This window comes from Meira miltonrushii (genome assembly GCF_003144205.1).
Source record: "Meira miltonrushii strain MCA 3882 unplaced genomic scaffold FA14scaffold_3, whole genome shotgun sequence".
NCBI classification, from domain to species: Eukaryota; Fungi; Basidiomycota; class Exobasidiomycetes; order Exobasidiales; family Brachybasidiaceae; genus Meira; species Meira miltonrushii.
This window is the reverse complement of record NW_020289945.1, coordinates 455,308-479,683: the sequence shown is the minus strand read 5'-3', so window position 1 is coordinate 479,683 and position 24,376 is coordinate 455,308. Positions and strand designations below refer to the sequence as shown.

The 24,376-nt window shown below is 44.1% G+C and overlaps 9 protein-coding genes across 9 annotated transcripts; 5 read left to right on the top strand and 4 right to left on the bottom strand.

Moving 5' to 3' along the window:
• The first annotated feature begins 80 nt into the window (after nt 1-80).
• Nucleotides 81-4,006, top strand: FA14DRAFT_161238 (MED14-domain-containing protein). Its single transcript, XM_025499023.1, has one exon. It carries the CDS (start codon nt 204-206, stop codon nt 3,849-3,851), a length of 3,648 nt encoding a protein of 1,215 aa, XP_025353630.1. The 5' UTR covers nt 81-203; the 3' UTR covers nt 3,852-4,006.
• On the bottom strand, nt 3,937-8,926 carry FA14DRAFT_161237 (uncharacterized protein). The gene has a single exon (XM_025499022.1). It carries the CDS (start codon nt 8,662-8,664, stop codon nt 4,087-4,089), a length of 4,578 nt encoding a protein of 1,525 aa, XP_025353629.1. The 5' UTR covers nt 8,665-8,926; the 3' UTR covers nt 3,937-4,086.
• A 455-nt stretch (nt 8,927-9,381) lies between these two features.
• On the bottom strand, nt 9,382-10,437 carry FA14DRAFT_179980 (Sec20-domain-containing protein; the record flags this gene model as incomplete). The annotated part of the gene is made up of 1 exon (XM_025500972.1): nt 9,382-10,437. One exon carries the CDS (start codon nt 10,435-10,437, stop codon nt 9,382-9,384), a length of 1,056 nt encoding a protein of 351 aa, XP_025353628.1.
• Nucleotides 10,438-10,599: 162 nt separating this feature from the next.
• Nucleotides 10,600-11,501, top strand: FA14DRAFT_161235 (uncharacterized protein). The gene has a single exon (XM_025499021.1). It carries the CDS (start codon nt 10,733-10,735, stop codon nt 11,090-11,092), a length of 360 nt encoding a protein of 119 aa, XP_025353627.1. The 5' UTR covers nt 10,600-10,732; the 3' UTR covers nt 11,093-11,501.
• Nucleotides 11,502-11,701: 200 nt separating this feature from the next.
• FA14DRAFT_147144 (uncharacterized protein) lies at nt 11,702-16,891 on the top strand. The gene has a single exon (XM_025497342.1). The coding sequence runs from the start codon at nt 12,070-12,072 to the stop codon at nt 16,750-16,752; it is 4,683 nt and encodes a 1,560-aa protein (XP_025353626.1). The 5' UTR covers nt 11,702-12,069; the 3' UTR covers nt 16,753-16,891.
• On the bottom strand, nt 16,852-18,740 carry FA14DRAFT_190485 (uncharacterized protein; the record flags this gene model as incomplete). Its single annotated transcript, XM_025501794.1, has 1 exon — nt 16,852-18,740. One exon carries the CDS (start codon nt 18,735-18,737, stop codon nt 16,977-16,979), a length of 1,761 nt encoding a protein of 586 aa, XP_025353625.1. The 3' UTR covers nt 16,852-16,976.
• Nucleotides 18,741-19,042: 302 nt separating this feature from the next.
• FA14DRAFT_179976 (uncharacterized protein) lies at nt 19,043-20,394 on the top strand (the record flags this gene model as incomplete). Its single annotated transcript, XM_025500971.1, has 4 exons — nt 19,043-19,107; nt 19,164-19,447; nt 19,858-19,882; nt 19,956-20,394. 4 exons carry the CDS (start codon nt 19,043-19,045, stop codon nt 20,392-20,394), a joined length of 813 nt encoding a protein of 270 aa, XP_025353624.1.
• A 135-nt stretch (nt 20,395-20,529) lies between these two features.
• Nucleotides 20,530-21,099, top strand: FA14DRAFT_60963 (uncharacterized protein). The gene is made up of 2 exons (XM_025502560.1): nt 20,530-20,701; nt 20,755-21,099. The coding sequence occupies exons 1-2, from the start codon at nt 20,631-20,633 to the stop codon at nt 21,023-21,025; spliced, it is 342 nt and encodes a 113-aa protein (XP_025353623.1). The 5' UTR covers nt 20,530-20,630; the 3' UTR covers nt 21,026-21,099.
• Nucleotides 21,099-23,980, bottom strand: FA14DRAFT_60948 (DNA replication factor C, large subunit). The gene is made up of 2 exons (XM_025502559.1): nt 23,905-23,980; nt 21,099-23,837 (listed from the first exon to the last, which is right to left on the bottom strand). Exon 2 carries the CDS (start codon nt 23,801-23,803, stop codon nt 21,173-21,175), a length of 2,631 nt encoding a protein of 876 aa, XP_025353622.1. The 5' UTR covers nt 23,804-23,837; nt 23,905-23,980; the 3' UTR covers nt 21,099-21,172.
• Nucleotides 23,981-24,376: the final 396 nt, after the last annotated feature.

Here is a 24,376-nt window from a genome sequence, read left to right as displayed (position 1 = left end):
GAAAAAATTAATTATTTGCCGTGCAGACTTAAAGGCGTCGTCGTACAGAGGGAGTACATACTGTGCCGTTCAAGCACGCACACGCACACAAACACACACACACACTGAAAGCCCAACGCGGAATTTAAAATCGATCTCCGTCTTTAAGCATTTCATCCATCCTTAACTTGAGAATGACAAATGGTCAATAGGAGGGGAACATAATGTCAGGTCGCGAAAAGGCAAAAGAAGCGACAACATTCAATGGACCTTTTAAATTTCCTATGACAAATGTCAATAATGCATCAAATAAATCAATAAATGGCGTAAATGGTACGCATGACACAGGAAATACAAACGATCATTCAACAAATACAATCAAATACGATATCCTATTCCAACCAAAATATACACGAGCATGGGAAAAATCCAGAAAGATTGAATCAAACAATGACACCATACCAACAAGGGAAGAATTAGACGCTCAACTTCGACCAGAAGATGAAGGTTTAGTGCCATTGAATGCAATCGCAGGAAGAATTGTACATTATGCATGGCAACTGTTTGCAAATCAAGTAGAAATCAATCCTTCCATATCACCTCTAGAAAGACGGAAGCGGATATACGATGATGCACATGAAGCAAGAAAGCAATTGATAAAGTTACTTGTTCTGACGCAGTGGTCAAAAGCCTCTCCTGAATTACAAGTAGCACGCAACTTGATTGCATTCATCAATGATCACATCGCACAATCTGAGGCTGCTCTAGACGCACTTCAAGCTACAAGAGGTGTACTGAACAATGCAAGACTGCGGAATTACGACTTGAAAACGGCAATCGAAGTACTCAGCACCGGTAGTCCTCAATCTGTACCACCATCAGTAAAGCCGTTCTTAAACGCAGACAAGCCATTCAGCAACGAAGAAGCTATTGCTCTAGTGAAAGAGCTGGACGACGTACTACGACTACGACTAGCATGCGAAGAGTTCCTAGCTACTCCACTTCTGTCTTATACGATCAGCGATGGCCGTGCCTGCTTTGTTGCTTATGGACTTTTCGAGACAGACTTGACATTATCAGGATCATCACAAGACGACCGATGGTTCTGCCTGCGAGTCAAGTTTGATTTTCACATCTCCGGTGCAGGCTCCGACAAATTCCCACGACAGCTTAAAGGACAACAACGGTTGGATCTCTTGGACCTTGCTAATAATGAACTTGCGCCTCGTAGCATCGCAGCTGTGACTGAAGCACAAGAGCAAATCACAGAAGGTGACGAAACGGTGCAGAATGCAGAGGGACATGCGGCGCTCTCCAGCTCGAAAGATACGCGGATAGAAGAGCGAAAGGATACACCTCTCATTCGATTGTACAACCTTCTTCAATCTCAATCCCTTCATTATCGACTCGACATTCTGCATTGGCAAGCAACACAGCTAATCAAGCTAAGCTGGGGTCAGCGGCTAACGGTGTTCATCGACAGCATGCGAACGCTACATATCCAATACTGGAAGAATGCTCGATCGTCCACCGATAACGCAAAGGAAGATTGGGACCCGATCGCTCGCGCTGAAATTTGCGTATCAGTGATCGAGACAGATCCTAGACAAGGTGCATCGGCGGTTATCAAATCTCTATTTGAAAGAAGTGATGATCGAATGCAGAAGCCCATCAGTCTGCAGCTCTCAGTGGAATGGAATGTAAAAGGTGTCATTATTGACTATCTAGGCTCACGTGAGATAACGGTAGATCATCGTAACCTGGATGCTGAGGCCATCTTGATCGATGTGACGCAGATGCATGCAAAGGCTGCAGTAGAAGCATTCAAGACTCGCATCGAGGCCAGTGCGCTGAGAAGGACAATGCGGACTGAGAAAAGGTTAAAATCTGTGGGACCTATAGAGGAATATGGTCTTTTGATCCATGTGAACGAAAGATTGACAGTAGAATTGACGATAGACAGGATGTCAGGACAGGTGCAATTGGCCGAGGTGTCAGGAATGTCGGAAGGATTACGAGATGAAACGTTGTCGTGCTCCGATCTTGCTCGAATGGCACGTACAGATTACGTTCGGGAAGCATGCAAAGCGATCAACGAGCGTCCGAGGTCGATTATTGGTATCTTACAACGTTTACGCTGCCAGATCCTGATCGAAGATTTGGAGGAAAAATGCAATTTGAACGGTTTAGAGTGTTCGACACGTATGCCACTTCGACAAATAGATTATGCACAATTGCAAGCGACACCGAATACATTACTGTTTATTGCGATGCAACAATGTCCAACATACTATCTGGTTGTCCAAGTGGCAGAGGACTGTTTCCGTGTTGCGTTAATGTGTGTGGGAACCTTTTTGGAGGAAATGATCACCAGTATGCGTATTGTGTCTTTGGAGCGTTTGGACTGGATGTACGTCTTGAAGACGTGCCAACAATCAAGGGAACGATTAGGCAAGCGAAAAAGAGATGACGACGTCAGCAACACTATTGATATGCTCTCCATGTCAGAAGACGATTTGGCAATCTTGCATAGCTATAGCGTTGCACTCGTTTCTTATCATAAGATCGAAGAGCAATTACGGTTACGGGGCGTGCCTTATGTGCACGTTGGCGGTATGACAAAGCAAAAAGAGAAATCTTTCTGGTCTCAAGATGACCAAGCAGAGTCTCCAGATTCAGAGGACAGCGTATCAACTATTGTACCGTCACTTTGCATAGATGCACGTATGCTTTTGGGCAATCTGCAAGGATCTTATGTCAAGCGGAATATTCTCTTACGTCTTCGAAATTGGAATGACCCTGTTCGAAGTCGGGTTGAGCTGGCACTAAAAGTTACACTCAGAAGCGGTATTGTTTCAAGAACAGATATTGTTGAAGGCCGAAACAAGATTCATTACGACACAAAAGCAGGAATTCTAGTCTTCTCCATCTCAGAGATCGAAACATACTTTGAGCAATTCCTGACGACATGGAGAAGAATCGAAAAGGTACTCAACTTATTGAAAACGTTGTGGATTTTGGGACAATACGAAAAGAGTGGGCGTGAGCATCAATTTGATTTTCGTTTGCACTCATTCGATCTTGTGCATGCCACTTTCACATATGATCAAGGTTTGATGGCAAAGATTGGATGGATACATGACCCTGCAAAAAGACGCAATGGATCATTTGCATTAGCGTTTGATACGATAAAGTCGGATGATGCGAGTGCAGAAGAGACTAGGCGGACGAATCCCCATGCCATCCTACGATTTGCGCTCGAGCAGGCTCTCAATCGTGGTAATGAAGCCAAGCCGAATTTCTGGCTGTCATTCTTGATGCTATTGAGAAGAACTTTGCCGCTCGCAAGACTGGTTTGTGGTTATCCCAACGAATGTTTGGAATCGATTGAGACACCAGAGTTGGGTGTGAGATCGGCATCGTGGATTCAACTTACATTCTTGGACCGATTTAAGCTGGATGTAAGACTGCTGACAGCAAATCGAGTCTTGTTTGTTGATGCAGGTCGTGCAACATCGCATAGACGTGGCAAAGAGGAAAAGAAATCGAATGTTGAAGATGAATTCACACTTCATTCTTCATCCCGGGATGTAGATATGGACGATTTAGATGAAGCCATTCTAGAATGGAGCGCCATACCCAGCTTTGATAAGATCATCCAAGAACTTGCTGGTGAAATCTTACAAAAGGGTGCAAAGAAGGATGCAATGCAAATCCAAGAATCTACCCAAGGTAGATCAAATTCCGTCTTGACGTTCGCGGATGCATTGCTCTATCGCGGTAATTCAGACGAGGTAGAATGGATTTTGAAGGAATTGATTAGCAAGGTACAAAAAGTGATTTTCACGGACACAAATTCCATAGACGGTTGAGGAAAAGTGCTTTGATCTTTCACTCAATGTACAACTCTTTCACAGTAAAAAACGGCTTGCCTTTTTGTGCATACCAAAGCCATGTATTTTTAGACATTCACACATCATACTCTTTCGAGTGCATCAAAATGGTATGATTCTAAAAGGATTTTACACGAGCATAAGAATTATCTACGGAAATAGTAGGTGTAACATTGAATGGTGATGGGTTCGTTTCGGAGATGGAATGTACATGTTAAGATGAAAGCTTTGGTTTTTTAGCAGATCCACCGAGCTCTTGAGACTCCTTCCGTTTGGCTGAAGTTGAATTGTCATCATCAGCTGCCGTACCGTTGGTGGAAGCAGAAGGTCCAACGAGTTTATGGAAAATTCCGCGCAATTTAGAAGGCTTGACAGGTTTTGGCCAGAAATAGCTGGAGAAACACCAAAGATGTCGTACCCATTTGCGTTTCATAGCAGTGCTTAATTTTGCAAGTTCTTCATCCGTTTGTACAACACTATCGATATGTCCACCAATCGCGCTCAAGCAATCTTTCAAAACTGCCACTTTTTCTTCTCGACCTAGATGATCAGTACCTTCTTTCAATCTCTTGAGCTGCTTTTTGCAAGGTCGCATCAATTCTTTGCATTCTGCTTCATCCATTGACGAGTAACTGGATTGATCAGACTCATCATCAGAATAATCGTAATTGGACTTTCTTGCTTTCTTTGATCCTCCTCCTACGCCTGTGCTTTGAGGCATTGGACTTGCAGAAACGGCATTTGGACTGCGCTTTCTTCCTGATTTACCCTTTGCAGTCATTGTCATAGATTCATCTCCACCTCCGACTTGTTTACCCAATTCATGATCACGCATGGCACGCAAGAGTGCGTCTCCTCTTCGGACGAGGTGGATTGCACTTGGAATAGGCTTCTGTTTGAATACCTTTTCACCTTGTTCGTTCACAGTGTATTGGGGAGCTTGTTTTCCTTCTTCCAAGAAAACTTTGTCTGACAGACCCAAACTTGGATCTTCTGCTAGGAAGTCCCATTGACCGAATCCGTGCTCGTAAACGGCGACTAACAATCTTGCATCTTCTTCGTGAGTCCAATTGGACGTCCATCCTGACGGCGGCTTAAGTGCTTTCATCCATTCTGGCAATTGCCATGTTGATTTGTCTTCGACATGATCCAGCATTTGGGCCAAGAATCGCAAGCCATGATGACGCAACAAAGTCGTTTCAGCATTGATTTGATTAACTTTTCGAATTTCCACCAAAACTGCTTTTTGACGTAATGCTGAACTGATTTCCTCTCCACGTGCAGTCATTTCTCGGAACATCTTATCATGTGCGTCAACACCATCTTGACATTTTTTCATCAATTCATCCGAAACTTCGTGCAAAACACTTTTATTTTTGTTGTGCAACTTGCCTTCTTTAAGAATAGGCTCAGGTCTGTATCGAACATCTCCCCAACGATGAATTCCGCGCACTAAAACTCGAACATCACGTTCGCTAAGGTCCAATGTTCTTTGTGCAGTTGTCTTTTTGGGCTTTTCCGCTGCCGCTTTACCTTTTGCCGTTGTCGTTTTGGCTTGTTGTTGGCCATCGCTTTGTTCGCCTTCACCGGCTTCGTATGCACCTGGTTTGACTTGTGCTGCAGCTGCACGTTTACGAGGAGCGCTTGCTGCTTTGGCTTCTTCAACGGCTTTCTGTCTTTCTTCCTCTTCAATCTTTAATCGTTCTTCGAGCGGAATGATTTCATCCCAACTGACATCATCCGCTTTAAAGTCTTGAACTTGTGCAAATTGTTGCAAGAATTCAGCACCACCACTACTAGCACCGGTAGGATCCAATTCCGTTTCATGAGCTTCAGCATTGCTCAAAATTGCATCCAAGTCCATTTCGTCCAACTTCTTTTGTTGACCTTCTTCTTCGTTCTTGAACATGCTTTGAGCGCCAAATTTGAGAATTGCACTCAATTCGTCCTTGCTGAATTGTTCCCGTTTCGTTTCTTTGGTCTTTGGTGCAAAGTTGGTACCAGAAGTGTCCATCTGGTGAATAACCGCATATTCCAAGACCATCTTACGCTTTGCTCTTTCTAAGACATCTTCCTCTACGGTATCCTTGGTCAAGAAACGATAGACACTGACGTGATTTTTAGAATTGAGACGATGTGCACGCGCCATTGCTTGTAAGTCATTTTGAGGATTCCAATCCGAATCAAAGATCACAACCGTATCAGCAGTTTCCAAATTGATACCTAATCCACCTGCACGTGTACTGAGTAAGAAAGCGAAATCGGTACTTCCTTCTGCATTGAAATGTTCGATACTCTTCTTTCTGGTTTCACTGCCGATCGTACCATCTAATCGTTGGAATTGATAACCGCGAATAGACATGTAGTCGGACAAGATATCAAGAATGCGCACCATCTGACTGAAGATTAACACTCGGTGACCATCAGCCTTGAGACGGGTGAGTAATTTGTCTAAAAGAACCATCTTGCCGCTGTGCATGATTAGTCCCTTCAAAATTTCATCTCTTCGATCGCTTTGCACTTCAGTGCCGTCGAATAAGTATGGATGATTGGCGGCTTTCTTGAGTTCAATGGCAACATTCAACAAGCTGATCTGCGCACTAGACTGTGCACTCAACACCGAGTAGTTTCTTGTCAAGATGGCTTTGTACATCCTCTGTTGCATTGCAGACATTTCCACACGTAGAATCTTTTCGGATTTGGTTGGCAACTCTTTGACGACATCCTTTTTCAATCTTCGCAACATGACGTTGTCTAGCTTTTTGTGCAATTCGTCAATCATTGCTTGATCCACGTTGTTGTCGTGGTCAACCTCCAACTCGAATTCGTCCGGTCGAAGGAAGTGCAAAAGAGCAATCAATTCTTTGATGTTGTTCTGTAGAGGTGTACCGGTGATCAGCAACTTGCCAGCGGTAGAAAAGGTCTTGAGAGCGTCATACAAGTGAGATTCAGAGTTTTTCAATCTGTGCGCTTCATCAACGGCCAAGTATTGCCATTTGATTTGTTGTAATTCAGCACGATCTTTGAGAATGAATTCGTACGTGGTGACCAAGACGTTGAACTGAAGCTTTTTGTATGAGCCGAACTCATATTCGCGAATCATTTCACGACTAGCAGTGTTGCCTGTATAAGCAATCACGTTCAGATCGGGTGCCCAATTCTCGAATTGTTGCATCCAAGCGGGAAGGGTGGATAGCGGAACAACCACGAGGAAAGGACCGTATTGGTGAACAGAGTGGTACAGGTAGGACAAGAAGGACACCGTTTGCACAGTTTTACCCAGACCCATCTCATCTGCCAAGATACCATTCTCGTTCTTGCTCCACAAATAAGCCAACCAGTTCAATCCAGTCATTTGGAACTCCTTCAATTGCCCACCAACGGTAATGTAAGCAGGTTGTTCGGTCATTCTGGTATACTTGGGTCTCTCTTTGTAGTATGCACTACGTGATGGTGTGCAGGCTGACGTGGAACGTTTGAGATATGCATCGATTGCATCTTTGGCGATCGGTTTAATATCGTCTTCCGCTTCCCACGTACAGTCTGCATATGGCAACCCTTTCCACTTGCAAAGGAAAGTGACGTGCTTGTATGGGAATTCGTTCGAAGGCGGACTGTCCCTTTGAGAGATGATACGTTCGACAGTCTTGTAACTTTCGAGAGTATCACGAACGCGCTCCTTTTCTATCTCGACAGCTTCCACTTCTTCCTTGCTTACGGTAGGATCGGTCAAGAGAGCATTTTGAGCTGTCCAAATCTGCTTGACGTAGTTCTCCACCTTTTTGAAGCCTTTGATAGGTTTGAGAAAGTCGTACAATTCTTGGGTGTTGTGTAAATGGGAATAGCCTTTCCATTTGATGATGAATCGTAAGTTCTTGTACGGGTCATCCGGCTCGTCATTTACCTGTTGATCGTCTCGCTCATGCCCGAATACACCGTCGATTGTCTCCTCTTCTTCCATCGTTGCTGCTTCTTGTTGCTTTTGACGTGTTAATTTGTCCTCAAAGGGATCATCTTCCTCTGATGCATCTACGCCATAGTTGTCTTCATTATAGTTGGGCAAGCGTTTACCGTTACGTGAGGAGATACGAGATGCATCAATTTCAGCTTGTGTGGGTGTATATTTGCCAGAAGAGCTGCCACGGGATTTGATTTTGAACTTCTTCTTTGAGAAACCGCCGCCCTTTCTGCCGCCAAAGTCATCATCATCTTCATCGCCGGCTGAAGAGGGTGGTGTTCCTTCGTGATAAGTTTCGGAAAGTCGAGAAGGAATAGCTGAGATTTTTCTACGAAGACTGTTCTTCTTTGATCTGCTTGAAGAGCCGGCATCTTCATCCGAATCTTCTCCCGCACTACTATCCGCGTAAACCTTTTTCGAAGCACGACCAGAACGACGAAGGCCCCATAAAGCCGGATCTGCTTCGAAATCGGATTGTCTAGGTGAAATACGATCTGCATTGCTATGTTTACTTGGATCATCGTCATCTTCATCATCGCCATGTGATCCAATTTCATCAATATCTTCGTCCATTTCATCTTGTTCTTCTTCTTCCGCCTTTATTGCACTTCGCGCTCCGTTTAAGCTGGCGAGTGATTTGCCGCCAACGTGTGGTCTTGGTGGTGTATCGGGTTCAGAGAGGGAATCTGTTCCATTCTCTTCTTTGAATTTGGGGGTGTTGTTTGTGATTGATGTGGTGAAGGATTTGCCTCCTGTTGCGGGATGACCATTGTTGGAGGAGATACCGTTGGAACCATTGGCAACCTCTGGCTTTGGTGAAGTAGGAGCTGACATGGCTGATGGGTATGGTAGAATGACTGTGCAAATGAATGCAGCAATCAAATCTGACCACGATCAGAACAAAGGAGTAGTTATATTCAACACCACCTGATACCTTATCCCTTTGTCTAGAAGAGGGACTTTGCTTGTCGAAGAAAGTTCAACAAAGATTTAGGTAAAAAAAGGGTGATGGTGATGGATATAAGCAGAATAAATGCGCTGCGATGCGCAAAATTGAGGCTGGGCCTTTTGCTCGATGCCATTGGCCAAAGGGGGGGATTCTGTATAGCAGCAGCTATAGCTCACGACGCGTAACACGAGAGCCATCAAAATGGAAAAACTAGATCCTTCCAATCATTACAACCAAATCACGCCCAGTTCACCACTCTTTACACTGTGTGTGCGTGCATGCACCTTAATTTGTGTGTATTTTATTTGATGCTTTTTTGGCTTGTAAACTGCATCATGGGCTTGGCGAGCCTCAATGACCACCACAGGAGGATGACAAGACAATAAAAAAGGGCAACGGCGCGTTTCTAATCGGCACTAGGCGCGTAAATTGTTTTAAGCACAGGGCACGGGATTGGATTTTGATCATGGTCACTGGTGTCGTTTCATTTGGTCATATCGGCATCTACGTGTATGCGTGCATCAAAGTCACAATATGCTGCTTATTGAATAGTGTTAGAGCCATGTTAGTACAAATGCGTTAGTGATACAATTAGTGACTGGCTAAAGCTCATCATGGGTTCGCTCTACATCAATACCCACTCTGTCCTCAAGTGAGACTGGAGCTGTTGAGTCAGGAGCTGATATGACAGTATGCTGCTTCACCTGTTGCGCTGATTGCGATGCAGCAATAGCCGCAGCAGAAGCAGCAGCGGAAGCACTCAGCGCACTCGCTGTCAATTGAGCTGCGATGGATTTACTCGAGGCAGAAGCGGCTTCTTTGGCGAGCTTGAGCTTTTCTTGTACGTCCGCAGGTGATCTACTTGATGTCAAACTGAAGATCCTAAACATGAAAGACAACAATCCAACACCACGATCCCAAATTCGTACTTTGAGAATGTAGATAATGCAGCCGATAAAGAAGAGAAATGAAAAGATTAGAAATGCTGCGTCCACCATATCAGCACGTTCCATACTTCTGATCAACTTTTGCGAAGAGGCAACTAGATCGGTGAATGAGGTATACTGTATCGTTGCTTGTTGAATCGAGATCGTTGATTCATCCAGCAATTGAGCAGAATAGGATGACTTTTCCAGTTCGGTTGACATGGACTTGACCGCACGTTGCAATGCTGCAGTCACATCTCCTGATGCAGTCATGAGTTGTTCGTCTGCTGTTTGGTTCTGTATTCTTCCGTCCCTTCTTCGCTTTCGTTCCTCTTCACTACCAGCCATGTCCCCAAATAAAGCATTGCGAGCTTGTTGTGCACTGATTGGCTGAGCACTTCGCTGTTGTTTTCTCGCCTCTATGAGACTCTTCTTTGTCAGTCGTTGTACGTTCGATAACCTTACATTCGCTTCTTGCAGCACTCTTTGCCATGATTGACGCTCATATGCATTCCTACCTGCATCTCGAACGTCAATTTCCCACATTCCCAATTCATTCTCTATCCTTCGAAGTGTTTGGTGTAATTCTCGTTCGGCATCGTCGAGTGAGTTTGATTTATCGACAGAGACTAGGTTAGGGATCTGATGAGTTTCAACATCGATGAAAAGTCGTTGAATATGATTCGGTAGAGAGAATTCGTCCTGCTGTGATGCCTGTCCGATTTGTGACATCTTGTGTGTTGCAGATGGTGGAGCAAAGCGACACATTTGAATAGGTCTTCTTCTTCTAACGCGTGTGAAGACAAGCCAGCGCTGAATGCTTTAACGCAGGCAGACGTTGAATGCTATTTCGGAATGCCGATTGTACATTCGGATGTGCGACTAGAAAGACTGCAACTATTGTGCTACGACCGAATGTGGGGGATCTTGTCGTCAAACAATCTTAAATCCGGAAGTGCTGCTGATCTATAAAAGCTGTTCTTCTTTTGGCAATATCCTACCATTCCCATTTTATCAGTCGACTAAAATGGCAATCCTACCTTTCACCGACTCACAATGGAAAGCAGTACAAGTCCCATCAAAAGAAGATGCCAAAGTAACACAAACTGAATTGCAACTACGAGCAGGACCTAAAACGGATTGGTGGAGAAGTGCAAAAGGAAGTATACCGGAAAGTGATGTTGATAGACATGATGGTCCGTTATTCGTTTTTGATGTAAAAGATGATCAACAATCTTGGACGGCTAGCGTTTGGTTAGCCGTAGATCATAAAGAACGGTTTCAGCAGGCTACTCTATTTGTCGGACAGGGAGACTATCAGACAGGAAAAGAGCCTTGGTTGAAAGCGGGCATCGAGATCGAAGATAGAAAGCAGAATATCGGGTAGGTATGACTAGCAGTCAGAATTGTATGACGGTATCAAGCTGACCATATATGCATGATTATCGCTTCACAGATCCGTTGTAGCTCAACCTATAAGTGATTGGGCTTTATTCCCGGTTCCCAGCAAGGTCTCTCAAAAAGAAGGTGAATGGCTTTATATCGAAGCAAAGAGAACGGGAGCAGATATTATCCTGTCTTATTCGATTGGTTCACCAGATCAGACAACTCATCAAAAGCACCTGATGCGAGAAGTTAAAGGGTTCGCAAAATCCAACGGAAAGCCATGGCAAATAGGTGTGATGACATGTGGACCTATGAGTGAAGAAACTGTTTCCACTTTCCGTTCATTCTCATTTTCTAAGGAGTGATGGATTGTATTGATGAATGGCTATTTGTACTTGATTGACTCTGAGCATATATCTTAGGTTGATAGCTTGGGTGGCTCTATATATCCTCGTGGTTAACTGCCACAAAAGGAGTGTGTTATACATTATTGCCTGCCAATGCGCCTACGCCGTGTCTGATTAATGGACGCGTTTGTACACCGCCCACGTGGCTTTGAGTGGATTTTGCACAGTGTACTGTATGCATTCAGCATTTTATGGGCGCGCACAAGTTTTCCATCCAATCCACCCTCAAGATCATCCTTTCCAATCGCGTTTTGGCACGCATAAGCAAGAAGAGGCAAAGCCAAGACTCAAAGAAAGACTTCTTCCTGGGATCTGATTCAGACGTCAATTTGGAAAAGAACTTGAAGTTGTCGCGTTTACTCTGGTTACGATTGAACATTGTGATCGATTGATTGTCAGTTTCAACGCGTTCAGAGCAAAGTGGTACGTACGTACATTCATTCCTTCACGTCTCTGACGCGTTCGGTACCGTTTTGTACTTCAACTCAATCTTCGCATCTTTACCATCGATCAAGTGATTGATAGCATCGGTGGCGTGTGTGTCTTTGGATCGTTGTGAGAAAGGGTAATCATGTCGACCACTTCAGCCGCGCCAAATGGTGCTCCAATGCAAAATGGTGCATCCACAAGCGATTCTGCTGCTGATGGATCGAATGGCAACAAGAACGGATCAGACGCTCCTAAATCCAACAATGTCCCTAGTCTTTCATCTATACCTCCTCAAATGCAACAAATCCTAATGTCAATGAACAAGGAAAGACTTCAACAAATGGTAGCAAGAATGAAAGCATTACAAGCAGCAGGCGAAACAGAACAATCCAGTCAAGAATATGCAAACTTGGTCAGCGCTTTCAGATATTTCCAACAATTACAATCCATACGGCAGCAGCAAGCAAAAGCAAACCAACAACAAGGATCACAATCGAATGGCGTTCCTGCGACAGACAGCACAGCATCAAATGCAACCGCTTCTGCTTCCACACCTGGTGCAAAAGATAGTACTACAACACCCAATGCACCATCAAACACTGAAAGCACCACAACAGCAGAAGGCAATGGAGCAGCCATCGCTGATGCAAGACTCAAAGCAAATGGCGATGTGACTGCCGATCCAGCTCCCTCTCTAGCGCCTTCGTCCAACTTTACACCTGCACAAATGGCCGCATTGAAAACACAAATCATTGCTTTCCGTATGCTGGCTCGCAACGTTCCTCTACCTCCTCAACTTCGATCAGCACTTCTGGATCCCAACAGTGCAATTGATGACATCAAAGCCAAACTCGGTGAAAGTGTGGAGAATCTAGGCGTGACCGGAAAGATTGTTGAAGCAGGAGTGAATGCCCATATGGCAGCAGAAGAGGCAAAGAAGGAGACTGCAGCACAGATAGAAGAAATCCCAAGACCACCATCTCCTCAAGATGATCCTTCAAGTGACGTATACCCTTACAACGCATACCGCCATCCGTTCACATATCTCTCCAAACCTTCGCTTGGCGCAGATGATTTGACAGGAACGAAACAACAGAGGCTTCTCGTACCAAGTGTTATGCCTGCAGGAATAGATGCGTATTTGCTGTTGCAAGAACGAGATCGGTTCATCGACGTGCGTATACAGCAGAGAATACGCGAATTGCAAGATCTTCCATCTACCATTTCGCAGAAGCCTATGCAGAACGATGCCTTAAAGGACAAAGAAAACGAAGAAGACTTTTCTCTCACCAAATCGGCATCATCCGGTAACGCAAAGATTCGAGCTTTGATTGAGTTGAAGTCGCTTCAACTTTTGAACAAACAGCGTGCTTTGCGTGAATCAGTGACAAAACAAATGGCACAAGCCACTACTTTGGCACTCGATCGTACCGGCTTCAGACGATACAAGAAGCAAACATTACGTGATGCTCGTATAACCGAACAATTGGAACGCAAACAACGTGTTGATCGCGAGAGAAGAGCAAGACAAAATCATGTCGATTATCTCACTTCAATCTGTAATCATGGAAGAGAAATGTTGGCTGCGCACAAAAATCATCAAGTCAATGCAACACAAAGGATGGGCAAATTGGTGATGCGATTACACTCTGAAGTAGAAAGAGAAGAGCAAAAGCGTATCGAACGTATTGCAAAAGAACGTTTGAACGCATTAAAGGCTGACGATGAAGAGGCATATCTCAAATTGATCGATACAGCAAAGGACACACGTATTACCCATCTTATTCGTCAAACTGATGCTTACTTGGAAGGCTTGGCACAAGCCGTTCAAGCACAGCAAAACGATGATGTGCACGCAGAAGCGATTGCCGCTGAACGTGCTGGAATTGCGCCTCCTTCTATTGAAGAGCTTGCCCAACAATCGGCCAATCAAGAAGTCGGCGTGGCAGTTGATGAGACAATGTTTGGTGCTCAACGTCAAGATGACCCCAACGAAGATAAAGGAAAGGTGGATTATTACTCTGTTGCACATCGCATTACAGAACGTATTTCTGCACAACCTTCAATCTTGATCGGTGGTACATTGAAAGATTACCAAATCAAAGGTTTACAATGGATGGTGTCTTTGTACAATAATAGATTGAACGGTATCTTGGCCGATGAGATGGGATTGGGTAAGACCATTCAAACCTTGGCTTTGATCACATTCTTGATCGAACAGAAGAAGCAAAGAGGACCTTATCTCGTCATCGTTCCGCTCTCCACTTTGACAAATTGGGTCAACGAATTCGAGAGATGGGCACCGGCAGTACGAACGATTATCTACAAAGGTACACCTGGTGTGCGTAAAACACTCACGCCACTTGTGCGAGGTGGTCAATATGACTGTCTCTTGACAACGTACGAATATATCATCAAAGACAAGCCTTTGTTGGGTAAGATTAAATGGACATACATGATCATCGATGAAGGTCACAGAATGAAGAATACGCAAAGTAGATTGACTCAAACTTTGACGCAATTCTATACCAGTCGTTATCGTCTATTGTTGACCGGTACACCTTTGCAAAACAATTTGCCAGAATTGTGGGCATTGTTGAATTTTGTCCTTCCGAAAATTTTCAATTCGGTCAAATCTTTCGATGAATGGTTCAATACTCCTTTTGCCAATACAGGTGCTGGTGATAGCAGTATGCAGCTAAACGAAGAAGAAGCTCTTTTGATCATCAAACGTTTGCACAAAGTCTTGCGACCTTTCTTGTTGCGTCGTTTGAAGAAGGATGTCGAAGCAGAATTGCCAGACAAAGTTGAACGAGTGATCAAGTGTAAGATGAGTGCTTTGCAAAAGAAGTTGTATTCACAAATGAAGAATCACAAAATGCTCATTGCATCAGACGATTTCGGCAAAAAAGGAAAACCTCAAGGTATTCGTGGTTTGCAAAACGCTATTATGCAATTGCGTAAGATTTGTAACCATCCTTATGTGTTTGAGGAAGTGGAGATGGCCATCAATCCAACAAAGGAGACCGGAATGGATTTGTTCCGTGTTGCGGGTAAATTTGAATTGCTCGACAGATTATTACCCAAATTGAAAGCAACAAAGCATCGTGTTTTGATGTTCTTCCAAATGACCGCAATCATGGACATCATGGAAGATTTTTTGCGTTTCCGTGGATTCAAATATCTTCGTTTGGATGGTGGTACGAAACCTGAAGATCGTACCCATCTACTGACAGCTTTCAATGCTCCAGGATCAGATATTGACATCTTCATCCTTTCAACACGTGCTGGTGGTTTGGGTTTGAATTTGCAAACTGCCGATACCGTTATCATTTATGACTCCGATTGGAATCCACATCAAGATTTGCAAGCACAAGATCGTGCACATCGTATCGGTCAAAAGATGGAAGTTCGTATTCTTCGTTTGGTGACTGCTAAGTCCGTTGAAGAGACCATCTTGGAACGTGCTCGTGATAAATTGGAAATTGATGGAAAAGTTATTCAAGCCGGTAAATTCGACAATCAAGCCACTGCAGCTGAACGTGAAGATTTGCTGAGAGCCATGTTGGAAGCGGACAACGAAGAAGAAGACGATGATGAAGAGGAGGCTGATTTGAACGATGACGAATTGAACGAAATCCTTGCGCGTGGAGATCATGAAAAGGATATCTTTAAAGAAATGGACCGAGAGCGCAACCTCAAGGATATCGAAGAATGGAAAATGATTGGTTTCACTGGATCCAAGGTTCCTGAGCGATTGATGCAAGATGATGAATTGCCAGCTCTGTACCAAAGAGACTTTGATGCAGCAAACACGTTTGACGAAGAGCCTGAAGAGGAGCCAGCGTCAAGAAGACGTAACGTCGTTCATTATGATGATGGTTTGACTGAAGAACAATTCTTGAAAGCTTTGGAAGACGATGATGTTGATTTATCAGAAGTTGTTGAAAAGAAACGTGAACGTGCAGAAAAGCGTAGAATGAAGCTTTTGCAACAATCGCAAAACAGTCATGAAACTTCAGAAGCAGGAACGCCTGAACCAAGTGGAAAACGTGGAAAAGGAGGAAAGGGCAAAGGAGGATCTTCGCGAGTCACACAAACGCCAGAGCCTGCTCCAGGATTGGGTAAGAAACGTAAGAGAGGTTCAAATGTGATCGGAAGTGCCAGTCCAGAGCCTGAAGATACACCCGTCCGTAATGTAGGAGCCAAGAAGAGAAAAGGTCAAGATGATACTCGTGAACAGATCTACGAAGTACTGTCTCAATGCTACAAAGCAGCCGATAGCACATACCAAACATTCGAAACGGGCGAGACACGCAAGAGAAATTATTTGTTCCAAGATTTACCCAAGCGTGCACATTTCCCAGATTACTACGTTATCATTCAACAGCCCATCTCATTGCGTCAAATCAAACGAAAGCTTGACAAGCGAGCATATGATACTGTCACAGCGTGCAAAGAGGACTTTGAGCTGATGTTAAAGAATGCCAGAACGTACAACAAGGAAGACAGCTTGGTCGTTGAAGATGCATTGGAGATCTTTAAAGCATTTGAAGAGCGTTTCAATGCTGTAGCTCGCAACAGTGGTTTACCCGGAGCCGATAACGAAGGCGAGGTTAGCATGTCTCTGGACGATGGTGCAGAAGATGATGATGACGATGAAGACAGACAGCCTTCTCGATCTGGCCGTGGAGCACCATCTGCTCCCTCTTCTGCCCAACCCGGTCGTCCTCGAATCAAAATTAGTATGCGCGGACGTGCAAGTAGAGGTGCTTCAGCCAGCAGACGTCGCGAAGATGGCGAGGAAGGATCAGATGATGAATAAATAGGTATTCATCATATGTACAATTTTTTAGAAGTAGAATCCAACGTTTCTTTTTTGAGGCGAAGGATTCTTGTATAGCACAAATGATTCGTTCTGTTTGATCATAAAATTCATGTATACAAATTGATACATTAAGTAACATTTCTGTGGGAGATTGAGACACGGTAAATTAATGTACATGATTATAAGGACTACTTTTAGAGTTACAGAAATATTACAAGTTACTAAACGGCGATCCGATATTCCTTTGCAGACAAGAGATCCTCTTTGCGAAGACAGTTGCTGATGCAATCGCTAATCCAACGAGAATCAACGACTTCGATATTCTGTAGATTGAATGATTTTCCCGCTTCTTTTTTCCATGTCGAGATTGCCTCTCGAACGATCTTCGGATCGGGCGTGTACATCCCGTGCGGGCAATATACGATATGTGTTATTCCATCAGGATTTGCATCGGGTAGATGACCATGATCGAATTGAGGTAGTAATGGTGCAGACTGAGCACCTGTGGTGGATTGTGATGCCTTGACGAGCGTACCCGCATGCTTTTCGATAAGCTTTTCGTACATTCTCACCTTGGTCCAAAAGCCAATTACGACGAATACTAAGCCTTCAAAAAGTGGTCTACCTTTCAATTGATTTTTTTTGCTCTTCTTCTTTTGGCTTTTTTCGGGAACAGCTGCTTCCTTTTCGGTAGTATTGCCCGCTTCTTTCTCCGGTTGGCGTGTAGCCTTCTTCGGTTCCTTTCGAGCTTGCTTCACAACCCGCTTGCGTTTGACTGGCGCATCCCTTACACCCAAGGCACCACCTCTTTCAGCAGCATTTCTATTTACCGAAAGCATCTCATGTTCATCTTCCGTGTTGCTTCCCGAAGAGACTGCCGGAGGGATTATTGGTCGAATTGAATTTCCTTCACCATCACTTTCCGTATCGCTGGATTGCTCGTGAATCCTGCTTTGAGATTCGTTCATGGCAGGTGCTGTAGCATGGTGCAATGCATGTTCCTCTTCATCGTGCTGCTGTGGTGAAGGTGGCTCCGTAAGCGTCATGTCCAATTGAGGAATGAGAGAACGTGAAATGGACTTTGCTGCTTTTCTTCCTGCAACCCCTCGTTTTAGAGCATCTTGAATTGTCTTGTCGCCATTACTCGGATCTGTGATATCTACCGAGGGCTCAGTATTCGGCATAAAAGGTGTTGAAGTCTGATCTTGGTCTTGTGAACGTTGTACAGCATCTTCTGTTTGCTCACTCGGACTATTGTTCCCGCTCACAACGAGTGCAGCTCTCCTTCTCGTCAAAGGAGGAGACGGCCGTCTACGTGCGTTCCTGCGATCTCGTTTTGCAGCCCATGCAAGCGTCCTCTTCTTCTTTGGAGAATTCTCAACTGATCCACTCGGTAAAGCAAGGTCAGCGGTAGTTGCTCCTCTTCCCACTTCCTCAGTCGCTTTGGGATCATTCTCAATCGTTCGGGTTGGTGTTGTGCGTTCTTCGGGTACTTCGCCTGCATTTTGAGTGGATATCACCCCTTGCCAAGGCTGAGGCGAGCTAAGGATAATGTGTGATGGACGAATATTGGCTGAATTATCTGGCAGACTACGTTCATTTTGAGGGGCTGATTTTTGTCTTTGGCTAAATGCTTTATTTGCAGCTTGCGTACGCATAAGCATCTCAGCTTTCGTTGGGCCCCCACAAAGTGGTCTGAATGCATCGTCATCGTTCGTTACAATTTCGTTCGTGAAAGCTTGTTTCGGCTGTGCCCGCAAAAACGTTGGACGTTCATGTCTGCTTTCGGGAGAATTGACATTATTCGATTGTGAAGGTTGTGTTGGATACGACAAAGCATCTAAAGAAGCAAAAGCTGCTTGTATTGAATCAATCGTCTCATTTGATGATGATGTCCTGTTCGTATTTGATTCGTTTACATCCCTCCGCATCCTTCTTTGTGTGATGGTAGAATGGAAGCATCTTCGCCTTCCCGGACCCATCAGATTGTGCGTGGGTCGTATGCACTTCAAGTAGGATTCTCGGTGCCTTAATTTTTATTGCGTACGCGACGGGGTTACACAAATAAAAAGCAGTGCAAATTGAATTTAACGCCAAAAACTAAATCGGGCCTAAGGAAGATCTTTCAAACAGATGATGACTTATGTATGTCCCGATTCGACACTGAGTAAGGCGTTACGAGCTGCTACATCAGATGACATGAGTATATAAACAGGTCAAAGAAGATGTTTGGAAATATGTAGACTAACAATTCGGATAACGATTTACAAGAAAGCTGATTTCCAAGATGTTTCCTACTCTGAGCACCTTTGCCGTTGCGCTGACATGGTGGTTAAATTGCGGCTTGCATGTGTAAGTTTACAGGCTGATTCCACTGAATTAATAGTTTACATATATCATTCTTACAGACAAGCAGTGAACAAGGACTTTCGATATCAGCCGACAGCACATCAAGGCAATTACCAAGTCTATAACGCATACGGGCCACATTCAGTAATCGTTCCTCAGCAAAGCCATGAATTTTATCAAAATTTGGCAGTGATGCGTACCAAAGCTATTCAAGACAAGCAAGTTCAAGTAAGACAAATGTCAAAACGGTTCAGGGAAGTGTCTGCAAAGAAAGCTAGCACTACAAGAGCACCTACTCCTGATGAAATGAATCAATCGGTGAAGAATAAATTATATCAAAATGGTGAAGGACTTGTGCCAAAGGTATATGCGGAGAAAGATAAGCCGAAACAAGTCGGGGTGATCGGACAGCGAGCTAAGGGGCAGTGATGTGGGGCTAAAGTATCCTATGCAAGCCAAGCAGCTGAATGCCGGCCAATGAATAACGTGAGGATCGCCGCGAGTAATGCAAACTCTGAACTTTGAATTTCACGGTCTTTCATGTTACTATTCCACGCCCCAAAGAATTGTATATTCTGACATTTTTTCCTTCCTCAAACGGCTTTTAATAAACAAGATAAGGTATAAAAACGCATGTATGAGCTGCTTCATAGGTCTTTCTTGAACATATCCAAATAGACAGTTTTCCTACTTACTTCATTTCCAGTAGAATGAAAAGCGTTGCAACAGCTTCTTTTGCCATTTGCTTGATAGCATATGTTTTAACAAGTCTTGGCATGTGAGTTAAAATCGTAACTCATTACATTGGGTACCACTGACAGCTTAATTTGCTCTGATTTATACCACCAAAGGGCTCTCGCGGATGAACATTCGAATGTTAAAGCAGGAAGAGTCAATGGGGGAAATAATGGAGGCCATACCTCAATGCATAATGTAGATACCTCAAGAGTGTATTGGGCTAGTCCTGCCATGATTAAAGCCAAACATTTCATTCCAATCACAGAATATCATAACAATCTGAACAAGCAAGGATTTCATGTTTCAGGTTCATCGTCACATACGAATAGCCTGCATGCTCAACGTGTTCCACCTGCCCACACCTCTCAGGTCTCAAGAACGATCGAGCGCCGTCCTTCCCATACTCAAGCTGCAACGCAACAGCAACCGGTAAATGTTCACCATGCTAGATCGAATTTTCAGCAATATCAACTTTTTCCCGCCGCCGGGAAAAAGACTCAATATGAATTATTCCCGTCCGCAGCAGGCAATGTTCATCAGCATCAACAGTAGGTTATTGGGCGACGCCAAAGAGACAAGAAAGTAGATCAATCTTAACAGTCAAGGGCTGAAGAGAGCTGTCAAGGATCTATTCTTACGGCCTTAACAAATGGCGTAGGCGTCCGCGAAGCGGTGCAAATTGAAAGCGTTACGAAACTTTAAATCCCACAAAAGAGAGTTTTGTACTTTTTTATCGAATTATCTCTTTTCTACTCTCGTCTACATCATTTTGTATCAGGTATACGACAATGACTATCCAACACATCCTATCATGCATAAATCGTGTTCTCCTACTTTGCATCACAATAAGCTCAATTGTGTGAGTTGTTTGTTTATTGTTGCCATGTGCATACTGACTAAACCTTCAATCAGTCCACCAATACGAACGGTCGAGATTAATGTCTACAGAATACTCGAAGACGGCGCCAAAAACCATAGAGAACACTTTCCAGAATTATCCGATGAACATACATTCAAAGAACTCTTTAATCATCTCGCACACGAAAGTGAACATGCGGCTGGCCACAATCACACACATTCTGATACAAAACAGAGTCACAGTAAGTCACACGTTAATGTTCAACATCATATTCAGCATCATGCCGCCGTAGGAACAAGGAGAGGAAAAAAGAAACATTCCTGACCCTTCGATCCGTACAGGTATTTCGATCATCGTACGCAAATATGAACACTTCAATTGACTCCTCGCTCGGTGTATTGCTATCTACAAAAATGAATAGTCCATTATTGACAATCAGTATACATAGGATTTCCGGTAATTGCTATCCGTTCATTTTTTACCCGCTTTTGCCTTCCCTTTTCCTTTGGAAGTCTTTTGTTTGAAAAATTTATCCTTGCTGATATCCACCTCATCATCACTTCCCTTCTTACCGCCTTCGTTATCCGATTCTTCATCTCCTGGCTCTTCTTGTGCTTCATAGGCTTCTTCCACATCAGGCGCTGGCTCTCCAACAAGTTTCTTTGCTTTCTGTTTGGCTTCTGCTGATTTGTAGAATGCGATAGGATGTGAAGCTGCGTTATACTTTCGCGTAAATGCTGCTTTGGTCGCAGAAGGAATCTTCTTCCCTAAAGCCTCCCAATCATTCTCGCCCATACCTAATTCCAAAACGATTTCTCGATCTTCTGGTGTGAGATAATAGTCATCCATGAAATCGATAATCTCAGCAGCCGCTTGATCCGTTTCTTTCTTTTCAAGCATTGGTCGAACCAATCGAGGGAAAAAGTATGGCAAATACTGCTCACGAACTTCAAAGCGAGAAGCAGTTGTGACAAGGCGTAATCTTGCTTGCAACTCGATCGCAGCACGTATGAGTCTTTGCTGCTTGGAATTACTACCCAACCAAGCGGGGAAAGATGGGAATCCACCAGAATTTCCATTTGCAAAACTCATCGGCTTTACGGTTGAGATTATCCCGTGCAAAGGCATCAAACTCCAATGTTGCTCAGAGCTATGGATCATTGAATCGACAATATCTCCGTCACTGATTGAAGATGCAGCTTTGGTGATGCTTTGCATTAAACGAACGTCACGTTCCTTGCCGCTCAATCTGGTCACCTCGGCGGGAATATGATGGACATAGTTTTGCTGTACCATCAATGGCATAATCGAGTGATCTTGGAAGTAGTAATCTGCTTTGTCATTCAAGGTCTTCTTATTCGTTGGCGCCCACATTCCAGCAGAACTCAAAGCACCATACAATGTGAAAGGGGTGTGCAAGCCTGGTTTAGCATTTGCCGCTCCAAATTCTTTTCCTTCATCAAAGTCCATCGTTTTCTTGTTCAAGGACCAGGTGGAAAGCATGTTGATAATCAAGCGAATGTCACTTTGAGCCGATTGCACCAACTGTTCAATGACCTCTGGTGGAATCTTGAGCTTCTCCCGGAAAGCGATCGTCATGATTCTTTGCTTGACTTGGCGGACGTCCGGTTTGATGAATTTGAGATGGAATGCTGTTTTGTCGAATGGCCTCATCTTTTGATTCTTTTGGTCGTTACAAATGCAGATGACGGGCACTTTGGTTTTCTTGATCAGTGCATTGATTGCACCGACACCTCCTCGATCACCACCAGACATTCCATCAACCTCGTCCATGATTAACACAGTGCGATCAGTGATGTTCAATCCATCTACTGACATCGTTCTGTCGATCTTGCCACCTTTTTGCCAAGCATCCAAACTGGAATTGCTGATTGTATCTTTCAAGCTTGCTTCGATGAGCTTCTTGCTACGCACATCACTTGCGTTCAATTCGATCGGGGTATACCCTTCCAACTTAGCGACAATGTGTGCAGCAGAGGTCTTTCCAATGCCGGGTGGTCCAGACAACAAAACAGCTCGGCAACCATTCATACCATCTTTGCCTGGCTTTTTGAAATTTGCCTTGAGAGAATTTTGCCAGTCATGCAACCACGTTTGCAGCTTTGTCACCAAACTACCGTTCCCGGCCAAATCTTTCAGCGATTGTGGGGCATACTTTACGGTCCAAAGTGGATTATCGTATACTACTGCTCCTTTTGCGGGTTGCATCTCTTTGGCTGCCTTTTCGATCTTCTTTTGTTCTTCTATGAGCTTCTTCTGTGAAGCCTCATCTACTTTGACATCCCCTTGGCTTTTCTCCCGGATTAAGTCGAAGAAACCGTCTTCATCCAAAGTTTTCAGCTTTTGATCAGTAATCTTTTTCAGCTTTGAGGGGCCTGCATTTTCTCCGACGATGACATAAGATGTCTTTGAGGATGGTGAACCGGTGACCTTTGCACCATACCGTTTGGCCAGATCAGTAGCTTCCTCCCGCGAGATACTAGTCAGCTCTCCAGTAAACACAAGCGTCAGACCTCCTAGACAATTTGGCTTGCCCACGGGAATCTCCTTTGATCCAGGCATGGCAGGACCTGCAGCTTTGCGCTTTTGTGCCAAGATCCAAGCGGGTACTTCTTTCTTTTTACTCGCTTCGTCTTCGAAACCCATTTCCGTATCTTCTTCCTTCTTTGCTGCTTTCGTTGGCTTGGCACTCGATTTGCCCTTTGACGGTTTTACGTCTTCGAGAAGATCATCATCGTCGTCCTCATCGAGATATTCATCCTTTGCAGCTTTTGACTTGCGTGGAGTTGCTCTTGCACTTTTGGTGGGTGTTGCTTTACTTCCAGAGCTTTTTGCTTTCTTGACAGGTTTCACATCCTCCTCATAGTCATCTTCAAAATCATCGTCATCGTCATCTAGATATGACTTGCGTTTCGAATGGGCTGGAGATTTGGCTGCAGGTGCTGATTTTGAAGTTGATGTACTTCCGTTCCCGCGTTTGGAGGTATGTTTGGGCTGCTCGTCTTCAGAATCGCTCAAGTCGATTGCGTCAGCTTTGCTACCTGAGCCTTTTGCTGATGCAAAGTACTTTGAAGAGGCCATTTTTTCCTTTTCAGGGCTGCTTATGTCGCTCTCTCTGACGGATAAAGAAATAGTGTCAGATAGAAAGTAAGGGAAAGTAACGGTGTATATCAGCTACGTACCCTGTATGAATGCGTCTATTCGTTGGAGGTTTGGAAGGACTGGGTTTGCTACCAGATATGAAGATCTAAGTCAAGGAATACAATTCGTGTCAGTTTCCTCCTTGAATAAATGCATAAACAATCTTGCAATAGCATACCTTTTCCTTAACTGCTTCCACCGGCGGACCTGTATACTGCTCTTTTTTGGCTTTTGATGAGGTTGCTTTGCCCTCAGATTTGTCTTTGCTATTTTTTGTCTTTTCCTTTGAGCCAGACTTTTCGCCCTTTTGGGGTGAAGGTGTAGTAGTCTTGTTGGATGACTCAGCAAGGGATAAACGACCGTTTGAGAAAAAGCCAGAGAGGGATGATTGACCTTTGATTAATGGAGCGTTTTTCTTTACAGGTGATGGCATGTGAAACAAGAAGCTTTTCTAGCCATAAATTCTGAATGATGGTTGTTTGTGTTTTGAAGGGTTGATTTGTCACGATTCAT